Source organism: Leptonychotes weddellii, chromosome 10, assembly GCF_054177405.1.
Source record: "Leptonychotes weddellii isolate Sample4059 chromosome 10, ASM5417740v2, whole genome shotgun sequence".
NCBI classification, from domain to species: Eukaryota; Metazoa; Chordata; class Mammalia; order Carnivora; family Phocidae; genus Leptonychotes; species Leptonychotes weddellii.
In genome coordinates, this window is record NC_138378.1 from 18,577,152 (window position 1) to 18,604,058 (window position 26,907).

Genomic DNA, 26,907 nt, shown 5'->3' on the forward strand with positions numbered 1-26,907 from the left:
GAGAGAGACACAGCGGGAGAGGGAACACAAGCAGGGGGAGTGGGAGAGGGAGAAGCAGGCTTCCCGCCAAGGAGGGAGCCCGATGCGGGGCTCGATCCCAGGACCCTGGGATCAGGACCTGAGCCGAAGGCAGATGCTTAACGACTGAGCCACCCAGGCGCCCCTCTTTCTGCACTTTTCTGCTCCTGCACCCAAAAGTGACTGCCTGCTGTCTTTGCCCTGGTCGTTGATAGTGTAGGGAGAGGAATCACTGAAAAAAGTTCCTGTGTTTGAAGGGTCCAGCCAGCCATCCCCTTCCAAGCCCTGGAACTTTCCCACACTAGCTTTCTGCCGTTCCCTTCAGAGCTTGGGCCTCCTGGGATGCAGTGACTGGGCTAGCCCCCTGACCGCTGGGGGCTCATTCTGTCTTCTCATGTTACAGATCCTCTTGTCAGAAATCAGTCTATACATTTCTATGTGGCCCTCACCCTGGACTAAGTTCATAATAGTGCTTGAGGGCACACGTGAGAATCGCAAATCCTGGGTTCTACTTTATGAATTTATGGGCGTGGAGGCTAGCCCGGAAGAGCACATCAGTCAGGACGGCATGCTAATTCATTGCTCGTGCGTGTGTTGTCTTTGCTCCTTTACTCTTTCTTGAGCACAGTGTGGATTGCTTCTCCAGGAGCTGTCAGTGATGTTAAATAAATGGAGAAAGAAAAGTACAGGTGGGGCCTGCTATAGGGGCGTGGGGGAGTTCTGTCAATTCTGAGTCAATAAAAAAGTTCTCATTTGTCATGGTCTGCCAGAAGCCGGGGGAGTTTTCTCATCAGTCACTGATGGGAGGAGAGTGTGTTGTTGGCTGATCACCCTGTCTGTAGCTCCCCTTTTGTTGACTTCATCTGTTTTTTGTGGGTTCTTTTGAAAAGGGTGACCCCAGGGGTTGACTGAAGAAGAATTTCTCAGGCCTGTGGATCTTTGAGGTCTGTATTTATAGACTATAGACTGCAGACTTCCTAGCCTCCTTTCTGGTTCACGTCTGTGAGGATATTGTTGCTGACTGGGCACTCGGTGTGGTCATCCATCCGCAGCAGGCTGACCGGCTGCCTTCCGTGCTGTGCACCCGCCGATGTGTTCCGGAAGCAGAAACCCTGCAGCGGTGCCTTCACTCTGTGGACTCAGAGACAGCCTGGTGCCCCCGAGAGAGACAGCCTGGTGCCCCCAAGAGGAATGTCTTGGCTCCCAGGTAACAAGGGCAGTGAGGTTGGAGGTGAGGTCAAGGTGTCCATCCCTTTGACCCCCCTACTTTTGATTGGGGGCTCCTTTCTAGTTCCCAAGACCTCTTCCCTTTACATTTGGGTCTCGTGTTTGCAGATGGGATCCTGTTGTGCCAGGTGGTTTTGTTCCCATCTCAGCGATGAGGTGGTGGTAGTGAGAATAACATACGTGAACCACCTGGTGCCCAGTAAGACAATGTCGGGGAGAGCTGCTGAGGATGGTGGTCCGTCCCTTTGCTCATGATGCAGTGGGACCTCAGGGTCGAGCCCCCGACTGAGCCGTGAGCTGTCTTCCCGTGGATTGCTGTATGTAGTCAGTTGTCCTGATTGTGAACTGCTCGAAAGAAAGCGATTTATTATAAAAATGACTTTTAAGGTGTTTTTCCTTTATTCTTTTTTATTCTGGTGATAACATAGTATGGCATGCATAAACTGGGCACTTAGGCTTAGTTGATGGGGACCCTCTCAGTGATGTCATGGGGGAAGGAGGCAACAGAGACTGAATGCTTGTATGCTGCTTCTCCCTCGTAGGTCAGCCTTAGATCTGGAGCTGTTGAAGTAAGTCCCAAGGCCATGAGTTCAGGGACCCTCGGGATGACTTGGCATCTGGGTTTGCTGATATGTCTCCCCAAGGTGAGTTACTGCCAAGCGCTGGGGACCCACAGGCAGGGGGTAAGCTGGTTTGCATCTCTGTGGGTGGGAACTCCAAACCATTGGTCTCACCTGTCCTTTCTTTTTTAGATTCTCTTGGTGTTAGGGGACAGCAGAAGAACAGAGGATGGCGAGGGAGTCCCTGCAGAACGCATCCCCAGAGCACTCCTGCTGTGACTCAGAGCATCATGGATCAACTCTTCACTCCACATAGGAGATCAGAGGGAAAGTGCTGGGGCCGGGGCTGGGTGGGGTCCACGTCAGCTGGCTGAGGCTTGACAACAGTGCCCTGAGAAGCCATGGACAGAGAAGGCCAGCCCCATGTTCCTCTGCTATGCCTGAAATGACCTTAATGACCAAGACTTTTTCTCTTGTATTGCAGCTGCTCATCACTTTACTCTCTGCCCACCATTCAATAAACCTTACCGACTCGCTGTGCCTGCCTTTTAAGTCCATAACAAGCCTTGTGCCACCGAGGCTGGGTGTGGAGAAGTGGATCACAGGCCAGTCTTGTTTTCACCCCCTGAGCCTCTCCTGTCATGTTCCTGGGGCTTGGCACACAGGCTGCAGTCTGAGGTGTTGCATTAGGACTGGGACAGTAGATGGCTCAGATTCAGGGCCCATGAAAGAATCGAAGGTTCGAGGAACAGTCAGGCCAGGGCTTTGGAAGGGTGGCTGGTGACAGCGGGCTGGAGTGAGGCAGGCACCGATGTCACTGAGGAAGCTGGGTTGGCCCGAGTTCTGGGGCCTGGCTCCTGAGTAAATGCCTGCTTTTGTGGCCAGCCGACCTAGTTTGCCTGGGATTGAGGGGTTTCCCAGGACATGGGACTTAAATTGTTAAATCCAGAAAGGTCCTGGGCAAACTGGAACTAGTTGGTCAACTTACCTCGGGAGTCAAATACATGATGTCAGCCTGAGGACAGGCTACTGAGTAAAGGTGGGAGGCAGCAGGGTGAAGGTGGAGCAGCTGCTGTTGATGGACCTTGTGGCTATCCTCAAGGTCAGGCTTTTGGAGATAATTGTGGTAAGTCAATAATTGCAATAATGTGATGATGGTCTAAGGGTGTGCATGTGTGAACTTTTTAATTCCCATGTTATAGATGGATGGGTCTTCATGAGGAAATAGGTCCCAAAGGCTGTGATGAAAGGCTGGAGTTAATTGTCCAATTTCTTCACTTGAACTTGCCTTGATGAGTTAGACACCTTGATGGGCTCCTTTTCGGGGGCAGGCAGGTGTTCTTCATGGCTGAAGTGTTCACTCTGCCAGCCAGTTCCTGACACAGGCATCCAGAAGTCTTTTTTTTTAATTTTTTTTTATTTTTTGGCCTTCCCTGCGGACTGTCTTGACTTTTTTTTTAGCAGCCTTTAGTCAGCTGGTTGTGGCTGCATGAAAAAACGCCAAGGGAAGGATCTGGGTCCACTTGAGAAAGCTGTGCCTGGTTGGGAATGTGTGCTGCCATGGAGGAACAGCAGAACGTGGGCCAGTACTTAAAAAGTGTGCATGGAGACACTTGGCGTGTCCCACGGGGCACCAGGTCATGCCCACCTCGCATGAGGCATGGGAAGCATAAGCCATGTCAAGTGTTGAGGGCCTGAGGAAATCTGAGAAGAGCATTCCAGCCAATGTGACCTAGGAACCAGGCTTAAGGTCATGGAGCTATGATCCTTGCTGGGAGATGTGCAAGCTTCCTGGAGGGCCTGGTGGAGCAGGGAGTGGGAGATTTCCATAGCAGAATTGAGAGCTAGAAGTAATGGAGAGCTGGTCAGAGTGAAGGTCCGTCCATTAAAAAGAAAAGCGTTTATTCATGAGCCAGGCACCATGCTTAGAAGTAGGGGTACAATGGGAAATAGCATGGTTTGTGCACTTCAGGTATTCCTGAAATGTCTATAGATAATAATGTGTTTATATGCTGAATGTCTGTGGAACATGCATTTGTATTGGGCACTGCTGTAGGTGTTGGGGGTACCACTCCAAACAAAACACAGGAGGCCGCAGCTTATTTAGAACTGCAGTCCATTATGGTAACGTAAAGTGTAAAGTTCCCATCTTCACTTGCACAAGCCGTAGTTCAAGTGCTTGGTAGCCCCAAGTGGCTGCCGTGTTGGGTAGTGCAGGTATCAAAGACTGTTTCTATCACCACAAGAAGTGTGGTGTTAAAAAGAAAACCCATGGGCCCCAAAGTGGCATCACTGAGGCCAAGTCCCCAAACCCGGGCGTAATACCTAATCTAATTGCAGTTTCAACCTCCCCCGGAAATGTAGTCTTACCTGGTCAGTCACAAGTTCTCTGATGGGTGCCAAGGAGTCTACCACAGGGGCCCTCTCCATCCCCAAAGGAGGATGGGAGATCTACCTGATTAGAACCCCCTCCTGTTCCCCCTAAGGGAAAGCCTTGCCTGGAACAATTTTTTTGCAAATAACTTTCTTGCCCCACCTTCCTTCCCTAGAAACCTTTCTGTTCAATCTCTTGGAGCTCCCCTCTGCTTGTTAGATGGGATGCTGCCTGATTCATGAATTGTTTAATAAAGCCAACTAGATCCTCAGATGTACCTGGCTGAATTTTGTTTGACGTCAGACAGCACTGGTCTAGAAGGTTAGGAGTTCAAGTTTAAAAACATGATTGAAGAGTGTTGCTGGACACCTTTATGGAAAAGCCGTTACTTGAGTCCAAAGAGGATTGGTGCCATGTCCCTGCTGATCAGGGTGGTTCTGAGTGTTGGTGGATAAACCTGGGGCAGCAGCCTGCAGGGGTGTGGATCACTGGCTTTGGAGTCCCACAGACCTGGGGTTTAACCCTCTTGGGTGACATAAGGCAAGTTTGTACTACCTGACCTTGGTTTCCTCTTACAAAACGAGAACCACAGCTTTACAGGAATATGGTAAGGTAGGGATTAAACAGACTGTTGTATGGAAAAGTCTGTGTAGGGCACCTGGGTGGCTCAGATGGTTAAGCGTCTGCCTTCGGCTCAGGTCATTGTCCCAGGGTCCTGGGATCGAGTCCCGCATCGGGCTCCCTGCTTCTTGGCCTGCTTCTCCCTCTGCCTCTCTCTTTGTCTCTCATGAATAAGTAAATAAAATCTTAAAAAAAAAAAAAAAAAGTCTGTGTAATGTGTCCCTTCAGAATGTTCAGTAATTGATAGTTATTACTATTTATTGAAGGTTCCTCTGCACCATACCAAGATTGCTCATAGTTCTCTTTGGTCTAGGGGGCTTTCAGGGTGTAGCCCCTAATGCTGAACTTTGTGAGGAAGCAAAAATAGCTCCCTTTTACAACAAAAGATTTACATATAATATAATTAGGAGATACTTAGAAACATCTCCAAACTAGAGGATATAGGATATATGCTTTTCTCAAGCATATAAAGAGTATATATGAATGCTATTCATGTTCTGGGTTATAAAACAAGTAGCAAATACTGAAGAATCAGAGTCATACAGACTACCTTTGTACTACAATATATAGACAATAACAGACAAAAACAGGTTTGAAAAAAATCCCTATGTTTGCGAAATTTAAAACATTTTAAAATACCTCATCAAAGATGATTCCATAAGGGGAATTAGAAATATTAACAACTGAATGATAATAAAAATTTCTACATACCAAAGTTTGTGGGATGTAGCTCAAATCCTAAGAATTTTATGCCTTGTGCTTAAAATAGGAAGAAGACAAATTTAATAAGTAACAGAGAAAATAGAAGTAATGAGAATAAAAGAGCAGAAGCAAGCCAAAGTTAGCGAATAAGATAGATTACTTTTTGTCTAAAAGTTTATACTTTGATAAAATGCATATATTTCTAGAAAACAAAATTGCCTTAAGGAGTGATGGAAAACTTGAGTAGTCTGATAAAGCCCGCAGGGGATAGTTCAACAGAGTCCAATTTATTCGCCTGTTGCAACATGAACTTTTGGTCACTATCAAAGCTGTGATTTTCTGACAAGAAATCTTGGATCTGTCCTTGAATGAATGAATATGTAACAATCCAAACACATATCTCATTGGGGACAATTGAGTACAGTCCATTTGGAGGGGTGTGCGGGCTCCATGAGGCTTTGGCTTCAGACTGTCAACAATTTTGTCAGAATTCAGCTGTAGAAAGGTCATGGCATGAGAAACATTGGTGAGGCTTTAAAAATTTTCCCACCAACGTTGAAGATCATAGACATTTACTTACCTCTACTAAGGTGGTAAGACTGAATAGCTCCAACGAATGTAGCAATCAGAGTGGAAGAGAGTGAAAGCCTCTTTTGAGGAATAACAATTTCCGAGGATGTAGTGAAGGATTACCTTGGACTAAGAACATATGAACTGTGAAGACGTTGATCAACTAGTAGCTGTAGGCTTAAATCGTAAAGTACTGTGATAGTCACTGATAGACAAGGATGTTGAAAGCTTAAAATCACTCCATAGACAGTTCTTGTACCAGTCTTTGCTTGGACAGTAGTATGTTTCTTTTAATCTGAAAAGTATAAAATTCAAATTTTTTATATTAATATAGTCAATACATAACTCAGGAAGATGGAACTTCTTTTGTCAGTTTTGTGGTTTTTTATCCTAAATTTGATAAACAAAGGGCTCTCACAAGTTTTGAGTTGATTAGAACATAGAGAAGGCTAAAATCTAATAGCTTTTATCCTTTCTAAGGTGAAGGAACAAATCTTTGTGTAACCTGGTGGCCATTCAAGGAAACTCAAAGGTAGTTTAGGACTAAAAGACATTTTAACCATTTTATTCTGAATTTGGGCAAGAATTGTCAGAGGACAAAATATGGACACATCACACTTTTCAAATGTAAGAAAAAGTTACTGCAAGACAGTATTTTGAAAACCACAGCAAAAAGTAGATAGCTATTAGAAACTTAACTTTTTTTTTTTTTTAGAAATAAGGAACTTTTGTTAGGATGAATTACGAGTATACCAGACATAACATACAGATGGCCAACAGAGACATGAAAAGATGCTCAACATCACTCATCATCAGGGAACTGCAAATCAAAGCCACAGTGAGATATCACCTCATATAAGTCAGAACGACTAGTATCAAAAAGTAAGTTTCGTAGACATGAAGAAAAAGAAACCCCTGTGCACTGTTCCTGGGAATGTAAATTGGTACAACCACTGTGGAAAGCAGTATGGATGTTTCAAAAAAAGTTAAAAGAACTACCACATGATCCAGTAATTCCACTACAGGATATTTACCCAAATAAAACGAAAACAGTAATTTGAAAAGATACAGGCACCCCTATGTTTACTGTAGCATTACTTACAATAGCCAAGATATGGAAGCAACCCAAGTGTCCATTGACAGATGAATGGATAAAGAAGATGTGGTGTATATATGTACACCCACACACAATGGAATTGTACTCAGCCATAAAAAACTGAAATCTTGGGACGCCTGGATGGCTCAGTCGGTTAAGAGTCTGCCTTCGGCTCAGGTCATGATTCCAGGGTCCTGGGATCGAGCCCCACATCGGGCTCCCTGCTCAGCGGGGAGCCTGCTTCTCCCTCTCCCTCTGCCTGCCGCTCCCCCCTGCTTGTGTTCTCTCTCTGTGTGTAAATAATAAATAAAATCTTCAAAACAAAACAAAACAAAACCAAAAAACTTAAATCTTGCCATTTGCAACAACATGGATGGATCTAGAGGGTATAGTGCTAAGTGAACTAAGTCCATTAGAGAAAGAAAAATACCATATGAATAATTTCATGTGGAATTTAAGAAACAAAGCCAGCAAAAGAGACAAAAAAAGACTTTTAAATAAAGAGAACAAACTGGTGTTTGCCAGAGGACAGGTGGGGGGAGGGATGGGTGAAATAGGTGAAGGGGATTAAGAGTACACTCCCATGATGAGCACCGAGTTATATATAGAATTGCTGAGTCCATATATTGTACACATGAAACTAATATAACACTACATCAGTTATACTGGAATTAAAAAAAGTATCTGGCACAAAATAACATCATTTTACCATAAAACCCCTAAATTCTAATTTTATTTTTTTGTGTGTGTCAACCATGTGACAGTGCTCAGTAAAGCATTTATAAACCTTTCTTATGGATGAATTCACTGAGCCAACTTTGTCAAAAATTTTTAATACAGGTTTTTGGTTTTTTTTAGGAACACTGCAGGTAGTATAACCCAAGTCAAAAAATTGTTACTAAAATTTGTACATTTACAGTATAACCTTTTTATTATTTTTATTAGTTAGAGACTTCAAAAAATGAATCTTATTTTCAAAATATAATTAATCTTACGAACATACTACATCCAACAGTGCACCTATCCTAATGAATTCACCATCATAATAAACTGTAATAATTCCCTTAAACAAGCTACATGTGTTATCTTGTACACATACTTGCATCTCCCTGTAATTATGCCTGGTAGTGTCTTAAGTTATTTTTGTTAATTACCATTATTAGCAAAGTAAACACTTTTTGTTTTCTCTAGACTCCAGAAAACTAGAAGACAGGAAACAAGAACTATCTAGCTCTTTTTCGCCATTAGTTTACATTTAATGTTATCTTTTTATATTTAAACACATCACCCATCTGGTTAATTTATAGCTATTTTAAATGAATAAGGAATAAATTACAAGTAGGTTTAGTGACCAAAGTTTAAAACTTTTTAAACTTAGAAAAGTGTCCTGTACCCAGAAATATTTATCCATGAACTCAAATTAACATTTGAGGCTTTACAAAAGTTAAGGATCTAAAAATTACAATTTTAGCTAAAACATGGTCTTTATGATTGGTACTGCTATAAAGATTATAAGATCGAAGCCCCTACAGGGTCTCAGCTTGAGCTGTGGCATAAAGGCATTCCCCGCCTGACTGGAAAGTGTTCCCCATTGTCCTTTAAGGGTGATAATATTGTCACTCCCTTTAATTACTCTGAGTCACACACCGGTAAGAAGCGGGAGCTAGGCAGACAGAGATGAAAATGTCAGCATTATTGTTCATAAGAGCTAGATGAGGGAGGCAGCTCTGCACCCACCATTGGGAGGCCTCCCTAATACTAACACCCCCTGAATACAGGCTGTGCCCACCACTGCCAGGGGCAGAGCTTTCATGAGACCCGACAGGGTTCTTTAGGAAGAAATGCCAGGGGCGCCTGGGTGGCTCAGTCATTAAGCGTCTGCCTTCGGCTCAGGTCATGATCCCAGGGTCCTAGGATCGAGCCCCACATCGAGCCCCACATCAAGCCCCTTCCTGCTTGGCAGGAAGCCTGCTTCTTCCTCTCCCACTCCCCCTGCTTGTGTTCCCTCTCTCGCTGTCTCTCTCTCTGTCAAATAAATAAATAAAATGTTAAAAAAAAAAAAAAAAAGAAGGAAGAAATGCCAGCAAACTGAGGCATCCAGTGATCAGGGTGACATGCTGAGCTCTTAAAATACAAATGAATGTCAATTTTTGGTCACAGATTTCAGCTGAAAATTACCCAAGCATTCCGATGGCCAGGTAGGGAAATCCTGAATGGGCTTTCCCGGGCTAACACATGCTCAGACAAGGGAGCCCCAGAGATAGGCCAAGCTGTTCTTCCAGCTTCAGAAATGTCCCACAGGAATGAAGGTGGAGAAAGAAGATGGGGACCTACAGGCATCCAGGAGGACTCTTGCTGAATTGTCCCAGAAGGATTGGGGTTGAAAGTCAGAGTCAAGGGAGGCAGAAATGGTCAGATCGGAAAAGTCATCCATCATCTTGGAAGGGGGTGTGTTGCAGCTTCTTCACAAGACAATGACCAGACCCCTCACAAAGCTGCCTTCTCTGTGAGAGAGGAAAGATGGTGACAGACTTCTGATGGAGGAGCCAGAGGAAATGATCTTGGGCACAAAACTTTATCCCCAAGCCTGGCTTAGAAAGACAGGATTTCCTGTCTTCAGGGGACAGTGCAGGCTCACTGGACAGGGAATTTATCAGCACAGAAGACTAGGCTGGACACCAGTGGGGCTCCCCAATGTTTGGGACTAGGGAATACCCCAGGACCTTTATGTGTCTCTGAGGGAATAAGGACATCCAGCAACAATGGGGGAAGAATTTCCTAATAGTTCAATAAATGAGGGCACAGAGGAGATTATACTTAATTTAGCCAACATAAAGAAATGAGACCTTTTCCCACCCTAGTTTTGTGGCGTAAGATGCATACCTGATATTCATAGGGGGTATTGAAGCAACTAGGCTTTACATCTAGATGCTGTCTTTGGCCAATATCCCAACAACTGTTGGGGCATCTCTGTAACAGAAAGGGTTCTCCCCAGTCAAGGCAGACAGCTTTTTTTTTTTTTTTTAATGAAAAAGGTCAGGTTTATGAATAAAGCTTTGACAATTAGAAAATCTCCAGGTGTCTTTGGAGCTTTCATGCTTCGGTGGCACAAACATTGTGGTCCAGGGCCGTGCTTTTTGGAGAGCCCCCACACTTCTTGTAAAACCTAGATTTCTGTTTAGCCTGGCACACGTTTGGCTCTCAGCAAGTTCAGCTATCTTCTACTTAGAGTACATCTTGGGGCTAGAAAAAATCCACAAGGGCTTTGCCCTTAAGATACTCTCCGGTGGCTTTATTAGTGAGACCAGCCCCTTTGGGGCAAGGTTGGAACTTTCTGTCTTCCCCCAGGATGGGCTAACATAGGGCCCTCACCAGAGTAGGATATGCTGGGAGAACATCTTTCCTTTGTCAGCGGTCCTTAACACGGCGCTCTTTTACCCACCACAGGGGGCTTTTGGCAATGTCTGGACACGTTTTTGGTGGGCACCATTGTGGGGGAGGGTGTGCCACTATCTAGTGGGTAGAGGCCTGGGAGCTGCTAAATATCCTACAATGTAAAAGGATGGCCCCTCACAGCAAAGAATTATCTGGCCTAAAATGTCCATCATGCTGAGGTTGAGGAATCTTGGCTTAAATCAAGCCTTTCCTATGGCATGTCTCACCATCTCTGCATCTTGGCTGCAGACCACGATGTGAATGGTGCTCCCAAGAGCTGTACAGTGCACAGCCTGCGTGACCGTCTGTGGCAACCCTGCACACCCGCAGGGGAAGATGGGAGCAGGCATGCCTCGGGGGTGAGCCTGGCACTGTGCTCTCCCGGAGGAAGGAGAATGGGTGTGAGGTTGCAGAAACAGAGAAGGAAGGGGCAGAGGAGGAGGATGGACAATTGCTAGTTGCTCTCCAATAGCCGATGATTAGGGCAACAGAGGAGATAGAATAATCTACAGGGAAAATCATAACTCTGATAATTAACTGAGCATTCCAGGATAATGTTTCACTTTGGTTCATTCTCTTCCACCGTCCCGGCTGACCGTCTCGCGTCTTCACTTTTAGACACCTTGGGTTTTCCTGGCCAAGGTCATCAGACATTCCTGGCTCATTTCCTGGACCTTCCAAGATAAAAAACGCAACACCTCTGTGATCTCATCATAGGTATGATTTTGGTTGATGGTGCAAGACAGATTTTTTAAATTTGATAATCTGTCATCCTACTCCTAGTATATGAAGGGGTCTTTAATAATGAGGAGTGGATGATGATGACAGCGCTAGTTTATTGATCTGGTGCAGCATGGGCCAAGAATCGCCCTGAGCACTTTCCAAATAATTTATTTCAACCTCCCGTCTTCCCCATGTCATGACGTCAAATGACAAGTACAACGAAGTCATTCGACACGTTTAAGGTTGAGCAGGGGGCTTCGGGTGGCATGGTCCTTGGCCACTGCTTGTGCTATATTAAAACTGAAGATTCCGGGGGTTCAGAGAGATTTCATAAATCGCAGAGAGCCAAGGAGAGGGAGCCATGATTTGAAAGCAGGCCAGACTTGCCTCCAGCTTGTGCTCTTTATTACTCTTGTGACCAGGTAGGATATGTTAGCACATCTCCTAATTGAAAACCAGGCTTGTATTCACAGCATAAATCCTATTTGTTCTTCTAGACCACTGGGGGCACAGCGTGGCCCGTGGCTTGGATCTGGCCTGCTGCCTGTTTTTGCAAACCAAGTTTTATTGGGACACAGCCACGCCCACTTGCTCACTGTCTGGCTGTTCTCTGCTACAGCGGCCAGGAGGGGTATTCCCGACAGAGACTAGATGTGTGGTAAAAACCTAAAAGATCTGCTCTCTGGCCCTTTATAGAAAAAGTCTTCCGGCCCCCGTTTTTGGCCGTAAGCTTGGTGAAGACAGAGACCATGTGTTTTCTTCTCTTTGACCCCCTCCTCCTGCAGCACCAAGCCCAGAGACAGAAGCCAGTGCTGAACAATCAACTAGCAAATTGAGATCGAGGTTTGTTGAATAAATGTGGAACTCATATAGCGGCTGGGTGGTCTCTGCTCCCATCTCGATAAATATTACGCACCAAGGACATGGCAACACAAGGCTTTAAGCACACGTTGTCTCACTTCTGCTCCTGTAACCACAACAAAGGACACGTACGACTAAGCTCATGTTTAATGCTGAGCAGGGTGCTTTGAGCTCTGTGGTGACTGGACACGGCTCACTGAAGTTTATTCTAGAGGCTGCCCAGAGTAAGGCTAAGGACAGCTGCGGAGGGGACAGGAAAGGGCACAGGAAGGAGGAGGAGAAAGGTGGGGAAGGCGTCCCACGGTCAGGCGTGTGTTCGGGTATCCCAGGATCCCCGGTGACGAGTGTCCATGTGGAGGAGGTCCTCATGGGAGTGGAGGCAGAGTGACCGCAACCTCCGGACCCCCCCAGGGGCAGGGGCAGGCCCAGCTGTGGTGTCATCCCCTCCTCTAGCCACGCTGCTCCTTCCTCAGTGTTCAGCCTAATCAAGGTTGGCCCCCAAGAGCAAGAAGTTCTGGAGAGGAGGCAAAAAGGACAGACAAGAAAGATCATTTTCTGAGCTGCAGAGGACAGGAGTTTCCTGAAAGAGAAAGCTTCAGTGGGAGAGGCAAGTTCTCACTTGACCCGAAAAGCAGGTCAGTGCAAAAACCCTGCCTTCAGGCCTGGGAGGCCTTTAGAAAACACTGTCCCTCTTAGCTGCCTGACCCCGGGAATTTATTTGCATTTCCCAATAGTCTGATTTCTGGAAGACATGCATGAATGTCACCGTCCTCCTCCAAAAGTTGTTTCTCCCAGGAGAACAATGCACGTCTGGGTGCTGCCTGAATTTACTCCCCTCACATCATTAATTTATGAGGATGTAGTCCAGGATTACCCTAGAATATGCTATGGACAGTGAAGACGTTGGTACCTCTGGAGTTATAGAGTGAACTGTCATTGTCCCTGTCCCTGCTCCTGATGTGTTGCTTGCCCTAAAAGGCCTGGTCAGTTTTGCTCCAGGACTAGGCCTTGTTGCCGCAGGTCGTAAGGCTGACTGGTGGCCCCTTGGACCCTCTCACACCACCCAGGAGCTTCTGGCTCATTAACCCAGAAGTGGTGCATCTAATCTGACCCCTTCCTGCCACACATGGCTAACGGGCCCTGCACACTGTTGATATTCAGTTGACGTGATTGAACTGAATTACTGGAAACCAAGCTTACGTGGAAGTCAAGATTCCACACAATCAACACTTGCCATTTGTACTCCAAAATTTAAAACAAAAATATTTTTTCCGATGAACATTAGGTCCAGGATGTGAGTGGGAGTCAGGGGCTCCCCCTAATGTGACCAGCCCCGAAGCAGCCCTCCCAGAAGGTCTTAGAGCTCCCCACCCAGACCCCATGTCTCACTGACCTCGTGGACTTGGAGCTCCAAACTGTTGAGGTGGGTGTCCCTGGGCAGAGGGAGAGGGAAGCCCTCCTCAAGCTTTGCTGGAAGATAAAGAGCAGAGAGACACGGGCTGGACGGGGAAGGCTGGGGACACATGCTCATGGCCAGTGAGAGGGCAGGCTACTTTGAAATGTGGTCCGCTATTGGATTCAGGGTTGGTTTTCTGTTGGGGGGGGCCTGGTAAATGCAGCTTCTTCAGGAGGGGACAGATGTGGACAGCCAGCCTCCCCCAGCCAAAGGGGCCTGGGATGGGGCATGCAGTGCTTCTGACCAGACACTCATCCCGAGGACCACCATCTCCTCCCCTTTGTCTTTTCCAGGACAACTGCCCTGCTCTTATCTCATGTGGTAAAAGGCAGATGGTGAGGCCGGACGGAGAAGGCCCTGGCATGGGAGGAGGCCAGCTGGGTTCTCGGGCAGCCACCGTGCCAAGCACTATTTCCATCAAGGTCACCTGGCAAGTCAGTGACCTAACCTGGACCAGAACCCAGGGGTACTAACTCCAGGTGTTCTCCAGGTGCAGCTTGGAATGCCCCTCCCTTGGCCTAACTCCCTGTGCTTTGGGACTCAACTTGACCCTCGCCTCCTGGAAGTCTGGACCGACCTCGGAGTCATGTTCAGTGCCCTCTCCTAGCTCCTGCAGCCCCCTGTGCTTCCTGTCACAGCATTTATCACACTGGTTGTCACTGCCTGTTACATGTCTCCCTTCCCAACAGAGCGTACGCTCTATGAGGGCAGGTTCATGGATTGCCAGGACCCTAGCCGGGGCAGAAGAGGGGCTCAGCTTGTTGACTGACTGACTGATCCATGAATCCTACAGAAAGGGTAGAATTGAACGTTTGCACGGGGCGGTCAGTAGCAGCTATTCTTTTTTTTTTTTAAGATTTTATTTTATTTATTTTAGAGAGCGCGCGCAAGCAGGGGGAGGGGCAGAGGGAGAGGGAGAGAGAGAGAATCCCAAGCAGACTCTGCGCTAAGCGCGGAGCTGGACGCGGGGCTAGATCCCAGGACCCCGAGACCATGACCTGAGCCAAAACAGAGAGTCAGACACTGAACCGACGGAGCCTCCCAGGCGCCCCAGTAGCAGCTATTCTTACCGTTGAGAGAGGGGTATAATGTGTGGAGCGCGTAGTAATTGAGGATGGCTTCCATCAGCTCCACCTGGAGTGGGGGGCGGGCAGAGTAAAGGGAGCAAACGAGACATGCATGAAAACAGGAGTCTGAGGGAACAACGTCTCGCTGGCCCCTCGCCTCCAGAAACACCGACATGCCAACCCACTTACAAAACAGGTTGACTGCGACTGTCACCACCACAGGTAGACAGCTCCTTATCCACAATCTCCTCAACTCCAATCTCTGAACTTCATTTTCCATCAGTAGGTACAAGCTCATTTTATGGCAAAATATGACCTGAATCGCCATGGGGATATTTAGTGTTTCTTTATTCCACTTTGTGTTGATAGTTTTAAATTCTGTTGCAGAAGTATTAATGTGTCTGATTATAGAGTGCTGCCCCAGATCCTGCTGGAGAGTTACATCACATATAGTGCATGCTCCAAATTACCTTTCATAAATTCTTAATTCTGAAGCCCACCAGCCCTGAGGGCTTTGGGTAAGGTATTGTGCACCCGGGCCACTATTATTACAATAGTACATAAACTGAGAGCTTACTACGTGTGAAGAATTTTGTCAAAGTGTCTTCCTAAATCCATTGCCCCGTTTCATGTTACAGTTCCCACTGGAAGTGGTTGAAGTAGATATCATGTATTCCCATTTTACAGTCAAGGAAACTGAGGCTCAGAAAAGTTATTTTCCCAAGGTCACACAGTAACAAGTGGCATGGCTGGTATCAGATCCCAGATCTATCTTCCTTCAAAGCTCATGCTCTTCATGTCCATGTCCTGTCTCCCCGTTAGCCCTCAGGCAGTGCCCTTCTTAGATGATTAACTTTCAGACATGGCGTCCACTTCTGCAAGACTGCTGCAGCACAGTCTTCTCGGGGGGCCTTGGAGCTTCTCCTGGAGCCCCCTGAAGCCCTGTTTGGAGAAGATACCCAAGAGGTGCTGGGAGAAAAGCACTCACGTTGATGAAACGGATGTTGGAGTGTTTCAGTTCCAATTTCAGCTTACTGCGTGGAGAAAGAGAAGCATGGGTCACCCCAAGCCTGCTGCATCCTCACAGTTACCCCAGTGGGGGGTACAGAGCTTATGGGCAAGGCCATTTCTGGGGGCTGGGCGCCCAAGGGTTCCTCTGCAATGGGGTGCTTGTGCATCTAAGGCTTTCAGCATGCACAGTGATTTAAGAAGAAGTGACATTGTTGCAACTTATGGTTGCTGAGCATCTTCAATAACTGAAATACATTAGGATGGTATAAATATTAACCGGAAAAAGTGGGATGCAAAAAGTCGTGCTCTGTACGTCCAGTGACGTAAAAGTGTATAAAAAAAAGGCTGGAAGGAAACGTGAAACTATTAGTGGTGATAGTCTCTATGTGGCAGGGTTATGAGGGATTTTTTAAAAACACTTTTGCAATTTCTGTGCCATGAGCACGCATTATTTGCATAATGTGGGAATAGACAATAACAGTGGGAGGGAGAGCCCCTGAGTGATGCTGGCAAACAGCTGGTACCCGCTGGAGGGAAGGAAGGCGGAGTGACCCAGGGGACCTCTGGTGTTGTCACTATGGAAGCCAAACCTGAATCCCCCCCACTGATCCTCTTGGCTGCTGGCCTGGCTCCCTTGTTCAGGAATTCTAACTGCCCTGGACCGATCTTTTGCTCTCTGCTCATGGGGCAGAGTAGTTTTGCTAATTCCTTGATAAGACCACCTTGTGAGGTCCTCCTACGTCCTCCTCATTTTGCTGTCTCTCCACAGTCCAAGCTCTCTACTGTCCTCTCAGATACTGCAGACCCCCCAAGCCAGGCTGAGGCATAAACTCAAATTCTGGGACCTCCAGAAAATGCCCACAAGCTCACCATTAGCTTCTCTTTTTAAAGATCTCTTAAGGAGATGTTCATTTTTTTTTTTAAAGATTTTATTTATTTGAGAGAGAGAGAATGAGAGAGAGCACATGAGAGTGGGGAGGGTCAGAGGGAGAAGCAGACTCCCTGCTGAGCAGGGAGCCCGATGCGGGACTCGATCCCGGGACTCCAGGATCATGACCTGAGCCGAAGGCAGTCGCTTAACCAACTGAGCCACCCAGGCGCCCCAAGGAGATGTTCATTTTAATGGAGTCAGTGCACTCTCTCAGCCAACAGGTATCTAACCCTGAGGCCAGGAATTAGCTCCTCTAATTCCTCTGCACCCACTGCACCTGTTCCTCAGCCGGGGGCAGCACCCAGAGTGGGTGAGACATGGGGCACAGATGAGGGCCCCAGAGAAGGACAGCCCCTGCTGGCGGTATAATCCCTCCTGCCCACTGGCTCCCTGGTTGAGTGAGTATGTGCCTGCTGACTGGGTGTCCGGGCAGCAAGGAATGGCTCATGGGGCACCTTTAATCCTCCATCTAAAATCTCCTCCCTTTCTGATATGCAGTACTGACAGGTTTTTCTCAATCTTATATGTCCTCGCAAAGCCCCACGTCTTCCAACCAAATTATGGCTCCTCAGTAATCCCTTTGCAGAAGTTCATCTCCTCCACTGAGGCATTGTCAATATGCCTTTCCAAAGGGGCACCCAGATTAGAGGATAAGCCAGCCCCAGTGGAGATCTCTGTCAATGCCAACCTTATCAGAGAACAGGCTAGCTGCTCTGGTCGCTGCTGGGTTATCCCCAACCTACCCCATTTCCTCCCCTTGCCCGTGGCCTCTTACCTTCCTGTGGTCACTGAACCAACAATCCTGTCGGAGTTCACATTGATGGTGGCGGAGACGTTCGTTGTCTAGAAAAGCAAAAGGGGATAACCCAGACTCTCAGGGGACGTAGAAATCTTGTTGGCTCCCAGTCCAGGAGACAGATCTTCAGAAATAGAAACCACGGCCAGATGTGGGACATGTGGGTGAAAAGCAGCTACCCAAGGATTGTGGGCTGAGGATGTGGGATGTTGGTCGCTCCACAGCTAACTTTAGGAAAGGTGAGCTAAGGTTTTAGAGGTTATAATGGAAGCATCAAGAAGGACAAATAAGCTCAAGCTAAAGACACAGAGCATTCGAATAGGGAGGCTCTCCACCAGTAAACATGACTGAGCTTTGAAGCATGCTACTAAGAGAAGTACAGAGAGTCCCTGAGCCTTAGGGAACTTTAAAGACACCACCAATTGACAACTGGGTGTGAGGATGAAGCCTGGCCTGTCGAGGGGTGGGGTTGAACCAGATGATTGAGTTTGGGGAATTTCCAGACATTATGTCTTTGAGTACTTTTTCTCCAGCCACTCCCAGTTTCTCCCCTCCTGAGACTCTGAGGACAGGAAGATGAGATCTTTTGCTGTGGTCCCATTGAGTCCCTGAGGCTCTGTTCATTTTTTCAGGCTATGCATTCAGATTGGATAATTTCTTTTGTTCTGTATCTTAATTCATTTGTTCTTTTCTCTGTTCCACTGACACCCCCAGCCGGGACGTTGGGGCATGTTGTTACAGCCTCATGCCAGTGTAAGTCTCGGATCCCCAGTCAGGCTTTACTGGCCTGGATGGGGTTAGGGCCATAGCTTTTTCTCTGGTGTTTCGCTTTAGTAGCACAGTTATTGATTGTCTACAAGTTTTCTATCTTACGAGGTTGCCCCTTTTTTGGTCCTTTGGCTAGAGAGAGGAGGATGTTATTGGGGCTCTTTTTTGTTCATGCCTGTTGGTGTTTCTGGGTTGCCCCAAATTGGAATATGCAAGGCAAAAAGAAACCCCAGGGAGCTCATCATCATGTTATTCCTTAGATCCGGAGGCCCCTGGCTGATCTACCATTTTCTCTCTGCCTTTCAGAGTTTTCTTGTTTATTTTATACATAATGTTTAAGGTTTTGGGTTGCACTCAGCAGGAGTAGGGAGGGAAATGGACATCTACTCAATCTTCCCAGAGGAGGAAGTGTTTTGCCCATTTTGAAATTAGATTGTCTTTTCTATGACTGAGTTGTAAGAGTTCTTTATATATTCTGGATGCACGTCCCTCCTCATATATACGATTTGCAAATATTTTCTCTCCTTCTGTGGGTTGTCTTTTCACTTTCTTAAATTATGTCCTTTGAAGCATGAAGTTTTTAACTTTGGTGACATCCAATTTATCCATTTTTAATTTTTTTGTTCATGCTTTTGAGTTGTATCTAAGAAGGCTTTGCCTAACCCAAGGTCATGAAGATTTAGTACTGTGTTTTTTTCTGAGAGTTTTGTGGTTTTAGCTCTCACATCTGGGTCTCGGGTCCACTTGGAGTCAATTTTTGTGTTATGTGTAAGGAAGGGGTCTGGTTTCATTCTTTTGCATGTGGATATCCAGTTGCCCCAGCACCATTTCCTAAAAGCTTGTTCTTCCCCACTGAATTGTCTTGGTCCCCTTGTTGAAAATCAGTTGACTATAAATATGGCGATTTATTCCTGGGTTCTCAATTCTAGTCCGTTGATCTGTATGCCTATCCTTGCACCGGTACCACACTATCTTGATTATTATAGCCTTATAGTAAGATTTGAAACAGGGAACTATGAGTTCTACAATTCATTTTTTTTTAAAGATTTTATTTATTTATTTGAGAGAGAGAATGAGATAGAGAGAGCATGAGAGGGGGGAGGGTCAGAGGGAGAAGCAGACTCCCCGCTGAGCAGGGAGCCCGATGCGGGACTCGATCCCGGGACTCCAGGATCATGACCTGAGCCGAAGGCAGTCGCTTAACCAACTGAGCCACCCAGGCGCCCCAATTCATTTTTTTTTTCAAGATTGTTTTGGCTATTCTGGGTCCCTTGAATTTACATATAAATTTTAGGATCGGCTTGTCAAAAAAACCAGCTGGAATCTCGAGAGGGATTGTGTTGAATGTGTAAGTCAGTTTGGAGTGTATTGCTGTCATAAGAGTTCTTTACATGTTATACCTTCTTTAAAAAGGTAATTTAATGGGTGCCTGGGTGGCTCAGATGGTTGAGCGTCTGCCTTCGGCTCAGGTCATGATCCCGGGGTCCTGGGATCGAGTCCCGCATTGGGCTCCCTGCTCCTTTGGAGCCTGCTTCTCTCTCTCTCTCTCTCTCTCTGTCTCTCATGAATAAGTAAATAAAAAAATCTAAAAAAAAAAAAATAAAAAGGTAATTTAATGATTTTATTTATAACAATTTCAGAAGAGTTATGCTTTAGATTAAACACATTTTTATAGCAAATGTAACAGTGAATAAGCTAAAATCGTCCAACTTAGCTGGAGTGAATGACTTTCTTGCAACTCTGACAGTGTATGATTTGATTAAGTATGTTCTTGGGAAGCCTGGCTGTTCTTGCCAGGAATGCAAGTTTCCCTCACTCTGCGGGCAGGCAGAAGTAGTCTCCAGCATCATCAGTCTCCCACTCCTTCAGTGGAGAGAGGGGCTTACCCAATGGCAGATGTAGCCCAGAGATCAGACTTACCACCCTGAGCTGAAAGAGTGGCTTGCGGTCAGAGGGGGTGGGCAGGAGAGCAAAGACCTGGATGTCTATCACTGGCGTGAAGGTCACACTCCCAGGGGTGAACGTCAGGAATGGAGCTGATGCGGGTGACGTCTCAAGCTCTAGCTCCATATTGGGGTACAACCTGGCCAGCTGGAGAAAGAGGGCAGAGGCTCGGGGGAGGGCAGGAGAAAAGTCTCTGCACAGCTCACTGATGTGCAACTACAATCTCCACATTTGGTCTAGCTCAAGTTCTCTGTGATGAGTGTTCAGAGGTCTTACCTGAGGAATAATGGCCCGGAATGAACTGGTGTGCAGGTGGATTGGAGAGTCCCCCGGAATCTGCAGTAGAAGCAAGAGGCTACTTGAGATGCAGGACATGGTAGCTAGAGATGTGGACTTTGAGGTCAGACAGCTTGGGTTCAAATCCTACTCTAGCCATTTTTTAGCTGACTCCTTGTTGGCAAACTTTGTTAGGTTCTGCATCTGTAAAATGGGGATGATAATCATAGCACTCACCATGCAGCATGGGCAAGGATTGAATGAGACAGTGCATGGGTAAAGCGCTAAGCGCAGTGCCTGGAATCTCAGTAAATACTTAGTTACTGTCAGTTTTTGCTATTTATTATTTCTTAGGATGCTCCCCTCAAGAGCCAGTGAGAGCTCATAACCACCACAACCTGGATTGAATCTACTTCCAGATATGGCTGCCCCCCAAACCTTTTCTCACCCTCTTTCCTGGTGCTGCTCTCTACCCGCCCCTCTGACTTGCTGACCTCCCAGCTTGGCGAGCCCTGCCTGCACCTGCACACAGCCCACCTTCCTTGATCTCTCCTCCCTCAAGATCCCCTCTTTACCTGGGCTGCTCCTATAGTGCTTGGCTGTGGGGGTGCGTGGCTCAGACCTCCCTTCAGGGGGTCCCCTGCGAGAAGGGCAGTTGGCTGACAGCCATTCATGCTGGGGCCTCGCTCTTGGAGTCAATTTTTGTGTATGTGTAAGGAAGGGGTCTGACCGAGCACAGCCGGGGTGTAGCGCTGGAGAATTTTGTCAGATCACGGGCAGGATCAAGACTATGAGCTAAACTGCAAGTCACAAGCCTTCATTCACTTATTGTGATAGTGTAAGCAAGAGGCTAAACAGGAAAGGGTACCGGCCCCCGCTACTCCGTTTCCCCTGTGGCCTGGGACCCGTGACGTCAGATGCATCAGCAGAGGGGAGGAGGGGTGGTCACCATATTGCCAGAGGAGCCCCAAAGAAAAGGCTCCTGCTGTTTTATGGACTCAGGGGGAGGAGGGGGAGGAGGGCTAGTAGAATAGGATTGAGTACCGAGTCAGACTGGAGAAAGCTGTCCTCCAGGCCCCAGCAAGGGGGTCTCAGCAGAGGCACCAGAGCAGTCTCATCTGGGGACCCCCCACTAGCCCCATCCATAAGGAGGCCTCTGAACGAGGTGTCTAGGCTTGGCATGCAGATAAGCCTAAGAGCACCGCCAGCCCCAGCCTGAGGAGGGGATGGGGCGGAGGCTTGAGTCCTTGACCACAGATCCCTCCAGACACTGCTGAGCACTGGCCTGGCAGCAAGTCTAGTCCGGGAGGACCCGCCAGGTCAAGGCTTCGCAATTGCCTGTGGTCAGGCTGGAAAGATCACGCACGGGATTTTAGCCTGGGCCGGGCTCGTCCAATTTCTGCCTGCTCCGGAGCTCCTCTGAGCAGCAGGCTCTGCTCTGTGCCCTCCCTCAGCTGAGCAGAGCCTTCTCAGACCTGCGGGGCGGCTCTTCTACCCAGTGTGCTTGCCTTCCCTCTCCTCCACGGTTTCAGGACTCCCGTCCCACTCCTCCTTCCTCTCCCCTTTATCCTTCGCGGGTGCTCCCCTACTCCATCTCTTCCAAGTCTAGTGCCGCCGTGGCATCTGCTGCTTGGAGGACCTGATATGATACCGCAGAACCTGTTGTAGTTTTTTAATGTATTGCCGATAATAGCTAATATGCATCATGCATCAGACACCAAGCTCTCATCAGACAATCTCTCACACGATCCCTGGGGACTAGGCACTGTTGGGATCCACACGCACAGCCTGGATTTGAACTCATATTTGTCAGGCTTCAGATTATACGTTCTTTCCCTGGCTCCTGAAAACCCCCAAGCTTGGTCTACAGTCCAGCCTGACGCTCTCTCCTGGGATTCCACCAACCCCCCCCCCCCCCGCAGCCTTCTCCCTCCCCTACTCACGTGGTGGTTTTGGATGGTGAAGTTCATGCGCCCAGCCTGGTGGTAAACCTGGCTGGCTGTGTTGAAGACATATTCAGAGACAGCAAAGTAGACCATGTGGTCGTGTTTCTCGGGCAGCCTGATTGGCGGAGCATCGAAGGGGGCTGGGGAGTGCCAGTTTTGGCCAAAGAATTCACCCTGGAGACAGAAGGACACATCGCCCACCCAAGGTTCCTACCAGATAGGGTACCAAGAAGAGGCGTCCAGGGGAAGCCTGGGGAAGCCTCCTGTGCCCTGCATGGTGGTCCGGGTGGTGGTTCCTCTTTAGAATGTGGGCCTGGGGCCCACTTCTGGTCCCACAACATTTAGACCCTGACGGCTGCCTGAAAACCCCCATTACAGCGTTGGCTGGGGAGGTACGTGTTGTGCTCTCCAGGGCTCAGGGTGTGGCCTGGTGGTGGAAAGCATGGACTCTAGAGATTAACTGTCACTTCCTAGCTCTGGGACTTTGAGCAGGTCCCTAGCTCCCTCGTGCCTCAACCTCTTCATCTGCAGAATGAGGATGATGCTAATGGCTTCTATTTCATAGAGGTGGCGTAAAATTTATATAAGTGAACGTTTGTACAGATACTCAGCATCTGGCACATAGTAAGAAGCATATAAGTGTTCGCTAAGTAAATAAAATTGGAGGAAGATGGCATTCCCGGACCTGCTCAGTCCCCAGGGAACTGTGGAAGAGACTGGAATAAAGAGGGGGCATATTAGTTTCCTATTGCTGCTGTGGACACTGCCAGGGATGGGAACTTAGGGGCAGATGGATTAGAGAAGGAGGGTAGGAGCCAACTCTGGGAGGTAATACTGATTTTCTGCCAGTCTTTTAGGTCCTTTCTCCACAGAAACTTACCTTGAAGGGTATGTCTAGGACTTGAGAAGTCACTTGGGGAGCACCTACTAAACTGTAGTCAATGCCGGCAACCTGATCAATCATTGAGATAACTGTGGAACAGGAAAGAGAAGTGTTATGAATAGAGGGCTGATAAAACAGCTGAGTGAGATAGTCAGAATCCCTGTCCTTTGACAGTCCAGGGTGTGGGGGATGGGGAGGAAAGGGAAAGACAATCAAATACTTGAGCAAATTAATGTAAAATAGCAACTCTATTAGGTAGCATAAATCCATAGGATGATGTCAACCATATAACAGGGGGTGGGGAATGCAACCTGATTCGGACAGGGAGTCAGAGGAAGTGTTGTTTGGGCTGTGATCTGAAGGATGATCTGAAGGAGGAGTGGGTGTTGACTGGGTGAAGGGTGGTGGATGTGGGGGAAGGACATTCTTGGCAGAGAGAATGACATGTGTAAAGATCTTGTAGCTTAGGACCATAGTAGAAGCATAGAGGGTGTATTAGAGGAATTAGCAATATTGGAGGCCTATAGGGACTGTGTGGCTGGCCACATTGCCAGACCATGCAAGGCCTTGTCACTCGAAGCGGGGCTCAGTGTCCTGAGGGTCAGAGGAGTCTTCGATGGGTTCCAAGAACAGGGGGAGACCTGACCTGATGTGTGATTGTAAAAGGTCCCTGTGGCAGCCAGAGGGACAGGGCTGGGAGGATCCCCGGCCTTACGCAGGGATTTCAGAGCATCCCTGTTTTGTTAAAGCAGCCAGGAAAGAGCCAACATGTGCTTCTCCCATGTGCTTGTCATCCTCTGTCCACCTCGAGCTCCCAGCATGTTTCCGAGTCACGACGCTCAGTCGCTTTACTCCCGTACCTCCAGAACAGACCCCCAAGAGAGGTGGTCACCCCAAATCCAGCTCCGTAGGATGGAGAGGTACTCCATGGGGAAAGTTCTCCTGGGGCTCTTGAGAGGATGGTGGTGATGGGTCTGGGGGTAGCAGGTGTCATGGCATCTGATGGCACCCAGAGAAAGGAGGGGGCCTCCAAACCTGGCAGAGTCCGGAGATAGGGCTCCAGGTGAGAGGTGGTTGACTTCCTGACCATTTCGCAGATCTGCCGAAAGTGGGGGACAAAGTCAGGTGAGTTCCCCTCTCCCTCTCTCCTGGGCCCTGCCCCTCCCCCACCGCCCTCCAGGAAACCTGGCCTTGCTCCTCACCCTGTAGGCGGGTGTGTGAGGGGTGGAAGAGCACGTCGAAAGGGAGAAGAGGCCACTACCTCCGTCAAAACACAGCGCTTGGTCACTGTCCCATTTGGGCTGGGCCACATACGTGGGCCCAGCTTAAGTGCCTAGACTTTTCTGGAACCCACATTAAAGGTGAATGGTGGCCAAGTTGGCACTGCTCTGGGGTCTGCTATTGTCATGGTCCTCAGTTCAATATCTTGGCAGCTAAGTGGCAAGAAGTATAGCACATAAACACATTTATTAGAGAGCCTAGGGGCAAAGCAGGAGAGTTTCCAGGTGTAGGAGGCAGCTCTTGAACCAGAGGCCCCATCACCTCATTCCTCAGCCCCTTCTCCTTTTCCTGTTCAGGCTCCTGGCTATCTGGGAATAAGGGATCCTAAGGAGCGTGGTGCCTGGTCTGCAGGCAGTACTGACTAGGGCCACCAGAGGGCCCCAAAACAAAGCCAGAAGAACAGTTCTCGGGAGAATCCCATTCCTCAGCCGGCCACCAACCTGCTTTTCTGTACATCAAGAGTTCTGGCTTGGGAGATCCCAGAAGTCCCCTGTCTTGTGATTTCCTAACTTCAGCTATTCCTATACCATCTCTATGACTTTACCTTTCTCACCTATTCACTTACCAACTATTTAACACCCAGTGGCCTTTTAAAAATCACATTCATTTAAGAAAAAATACAGGATCTTGGGGCGCCTGGGTGGCTCAGTCGTTAAGCGTCTGCCTTCGGCTCAGGTCATGATCCCAGGGTCCTGGGATCGAGCCCCGCATCGGGCTCCCTGCTCTACGGGAAGCCTGCTTCTCTTCCTCCCACTCCCCCTGCTTGTGATCCCTCTCTGGCTGTCTCTCTCTGTGTCAAATAAATAAAATCTTTAAAAAAAAATTTAAAAAAAAATACAGGAACTTTATATCACTTGTCAACGGAAAACTGGCATCCCTTGGCATAAACACGATATAACTGGGGGTAAAAAGAATACAAGAGACTGAAAAAGCGTTCTGGAAGCCAGACTAGATAGGGTTGCCTAGTTGGATAATGCCCCTTTTTTGTTAAAAGTGTTTAGGCTACATCGGTCCCAAACTGAAAAAGAAAGAGAAAAAGACTGCAAAGGCGATGGCTTGTTCATTCTGTCATTCTGCATGATGCAGTACCAAAGCTCCACATCACTTAAAATCAACACTTCTTTTGGGCGCCTGGGTGGCTCAGTCGGTTGAGCGACTGCCTTCGGCTCAGGTCATGATCCTGGAGTCCCTGGATCGAGTCCTGCATCGGGCTCTCTGCTCAGCAGGGAGCCTGCTTCTCCCTCTGCCCCTCCCCCCTCTCATGCTCTCTCTCTCTCATTCTCTCTCTCAAATAAATAAATAAAATCTTAAAAAAAATAATATAAAAAAAAATCAACACTTCTTTTGGGGGCAGCTTCCCCACTTTGGGAACCAATGTTTTGTGCAAACATCAAGCCAGCCTGTGTCAGGTGGGCCTGACCTGGCCTCTCCTGGGGCCCAAGGTAAGGGCAGCGCCACCCAGGCCGCCAGCCCTTCGGGGGCCTGACTTCAGCAGCCCAAGTCCCCCGGTCAGAGGTCCTCTCTGTCTTCATAGCTCTCTTCGCACTCTCAGCCCCGTGAGGGCCACAGTCAGTGCCCCCATCCCCTGAAACTGACAACTCCTCGGGCTCAGCCTCTCTGACACCCACCCCATCCCCCCATGGACACAAGGTATCCAGAGTTTTCTGGACCATGTTTCCTATATTTGTAGGGCAGAGACCACCGTTTGCCTCTGGCCTCAGCCCGTTGCCCAGGGCTACTGGGGCATAAATGACAACGCAAATAACCTCGCGCCATTGACTCTGTCCTTCCTCCGTATGAGGCACTCGTCAGTGCCTGTGTGTATGATGTCATACAGTCCTCCCAACAGCCCTGCAGGGTAGATGCCGTCATTCTTCCTGTTCTACAGACAAGAATCCCAAGGCTCAGAGAGGGTAAGCCAGTTAATCACGGCATCACAGCCAGCAAAGGGGCAGAGCTGAGATTTAAACCCATGACAGCAGAACCCATGTGGGCAAGAGCGAAGATTCTAGGAGGGGAAACGCGGTGAAGAAATGACTGCAGTACTGCTGAGTGCTCTGAGCACAGTTTGTGTGCCAGGTGCTGCTAAGTGGTTATCGCATCAAATCCTTGCCAGCCCCCTTCAAGGTAGGGGTCCTTGTCCCCATTTTACAAATGAGTAGAGTGAGGCTCCAGGGGGTCCATCAGTGTGCCCAAAGACACACGCCAGGTAAATGGAAGAGGCACTCTTTGCCTCTAAGCCTTTTTCCAGAGGTAAGAGGCCAGCCCCACTATTGTTCTCAGTATGGTGCATTTGGGGGGGGGGTCAGTCTTATTTAAGAAATATTTTCCTCTCCTCAAAGTGAGAAAGATATCCTAGAT

At 48.0% G+C, this 26,907-nt stretch overlaps 1 protein-coding gene, 1 long non-coding RNA gene and 1 other non-coding gene across 4 annotated transcripts in view; 2 read left to right on the forward strand and 1 right to left on the reverse strand.

The window, feature by feature from the left end:
• Positions 1–6: 6 nt before the first annotated feature.
• Positions 7–2,341, forward strand: LOC145723799 (uncharacterized). Its single transcript, XR_014149093.1, has 2 exons — positions 7–1,889; positions 1,998–2,341. It is a non-coding gene; the product is annotated as an uncharacterized LOC145723799 (long non-coding RNA).
• LOC115943707 (small nucleolar RNA SNORA71) lies at positions 184–319 on the forward strand. The gene has a single exon (XR_004078287.1). It is a non-coding gene; the product is annotated as a small nucleolar RNA SNORA71 (small nucleolar RNA).
• A 9,451-nt stretch (positions 2,342–11,792) lies between the features above and the next one.
• Positions 11,793–26,907, reverse strand: part of LOC102733295 (lipopolysaccharide-binding protein-like) — a 22,265-nt gene continuing 7,150 nt past the window's right edge. Inside the window, exons 6-15 of one of the 2 annotated variants that reach the window (XM_081832792.1) lie at positions 24,301–24,364; positions 23,263–23,354; positions 22,380–22,556; positions 20,437–20,496; positions 20,137–20,307; positions 17,428–17,495; positions 15,699–15,744; positions 14,714–14,777; positions 13,581–13,657; positions 11,793–12,701 (exon numbers count right to left, since the gene is read on the reverse strand). In XM_081832792.1, the coding sequence (XP_081688918.1) occupies positions 12,669–12,701; positions 13,581–13,657; positions 14,714–14,777; positions 15,699–15,744; positions 17,428–17,495; positions 20,137–20,307; positions 20,437–20,496; positions 22,380–22,556; positions 23,263–23,354; positions 24,301–24,364 (852 nt within the window). In that variant the 3' untranslated portion in view covers positions 11,793–12,668. Of the gene's footprint in view, positions 12,702–13,580; positions 13,658–14,713; positions 14,778–15,698; positions 15,745–17,427; positions 17,496–20,136; positions 20,308–20,436; positions 20,497–22,379; positions 22,557–23,262; positions 23,355–24,300; positions 24,365–26,907 lie in introns of those variants that run through there. The other variant, XR_014149091.1, reaches the window with a different exon arrangement.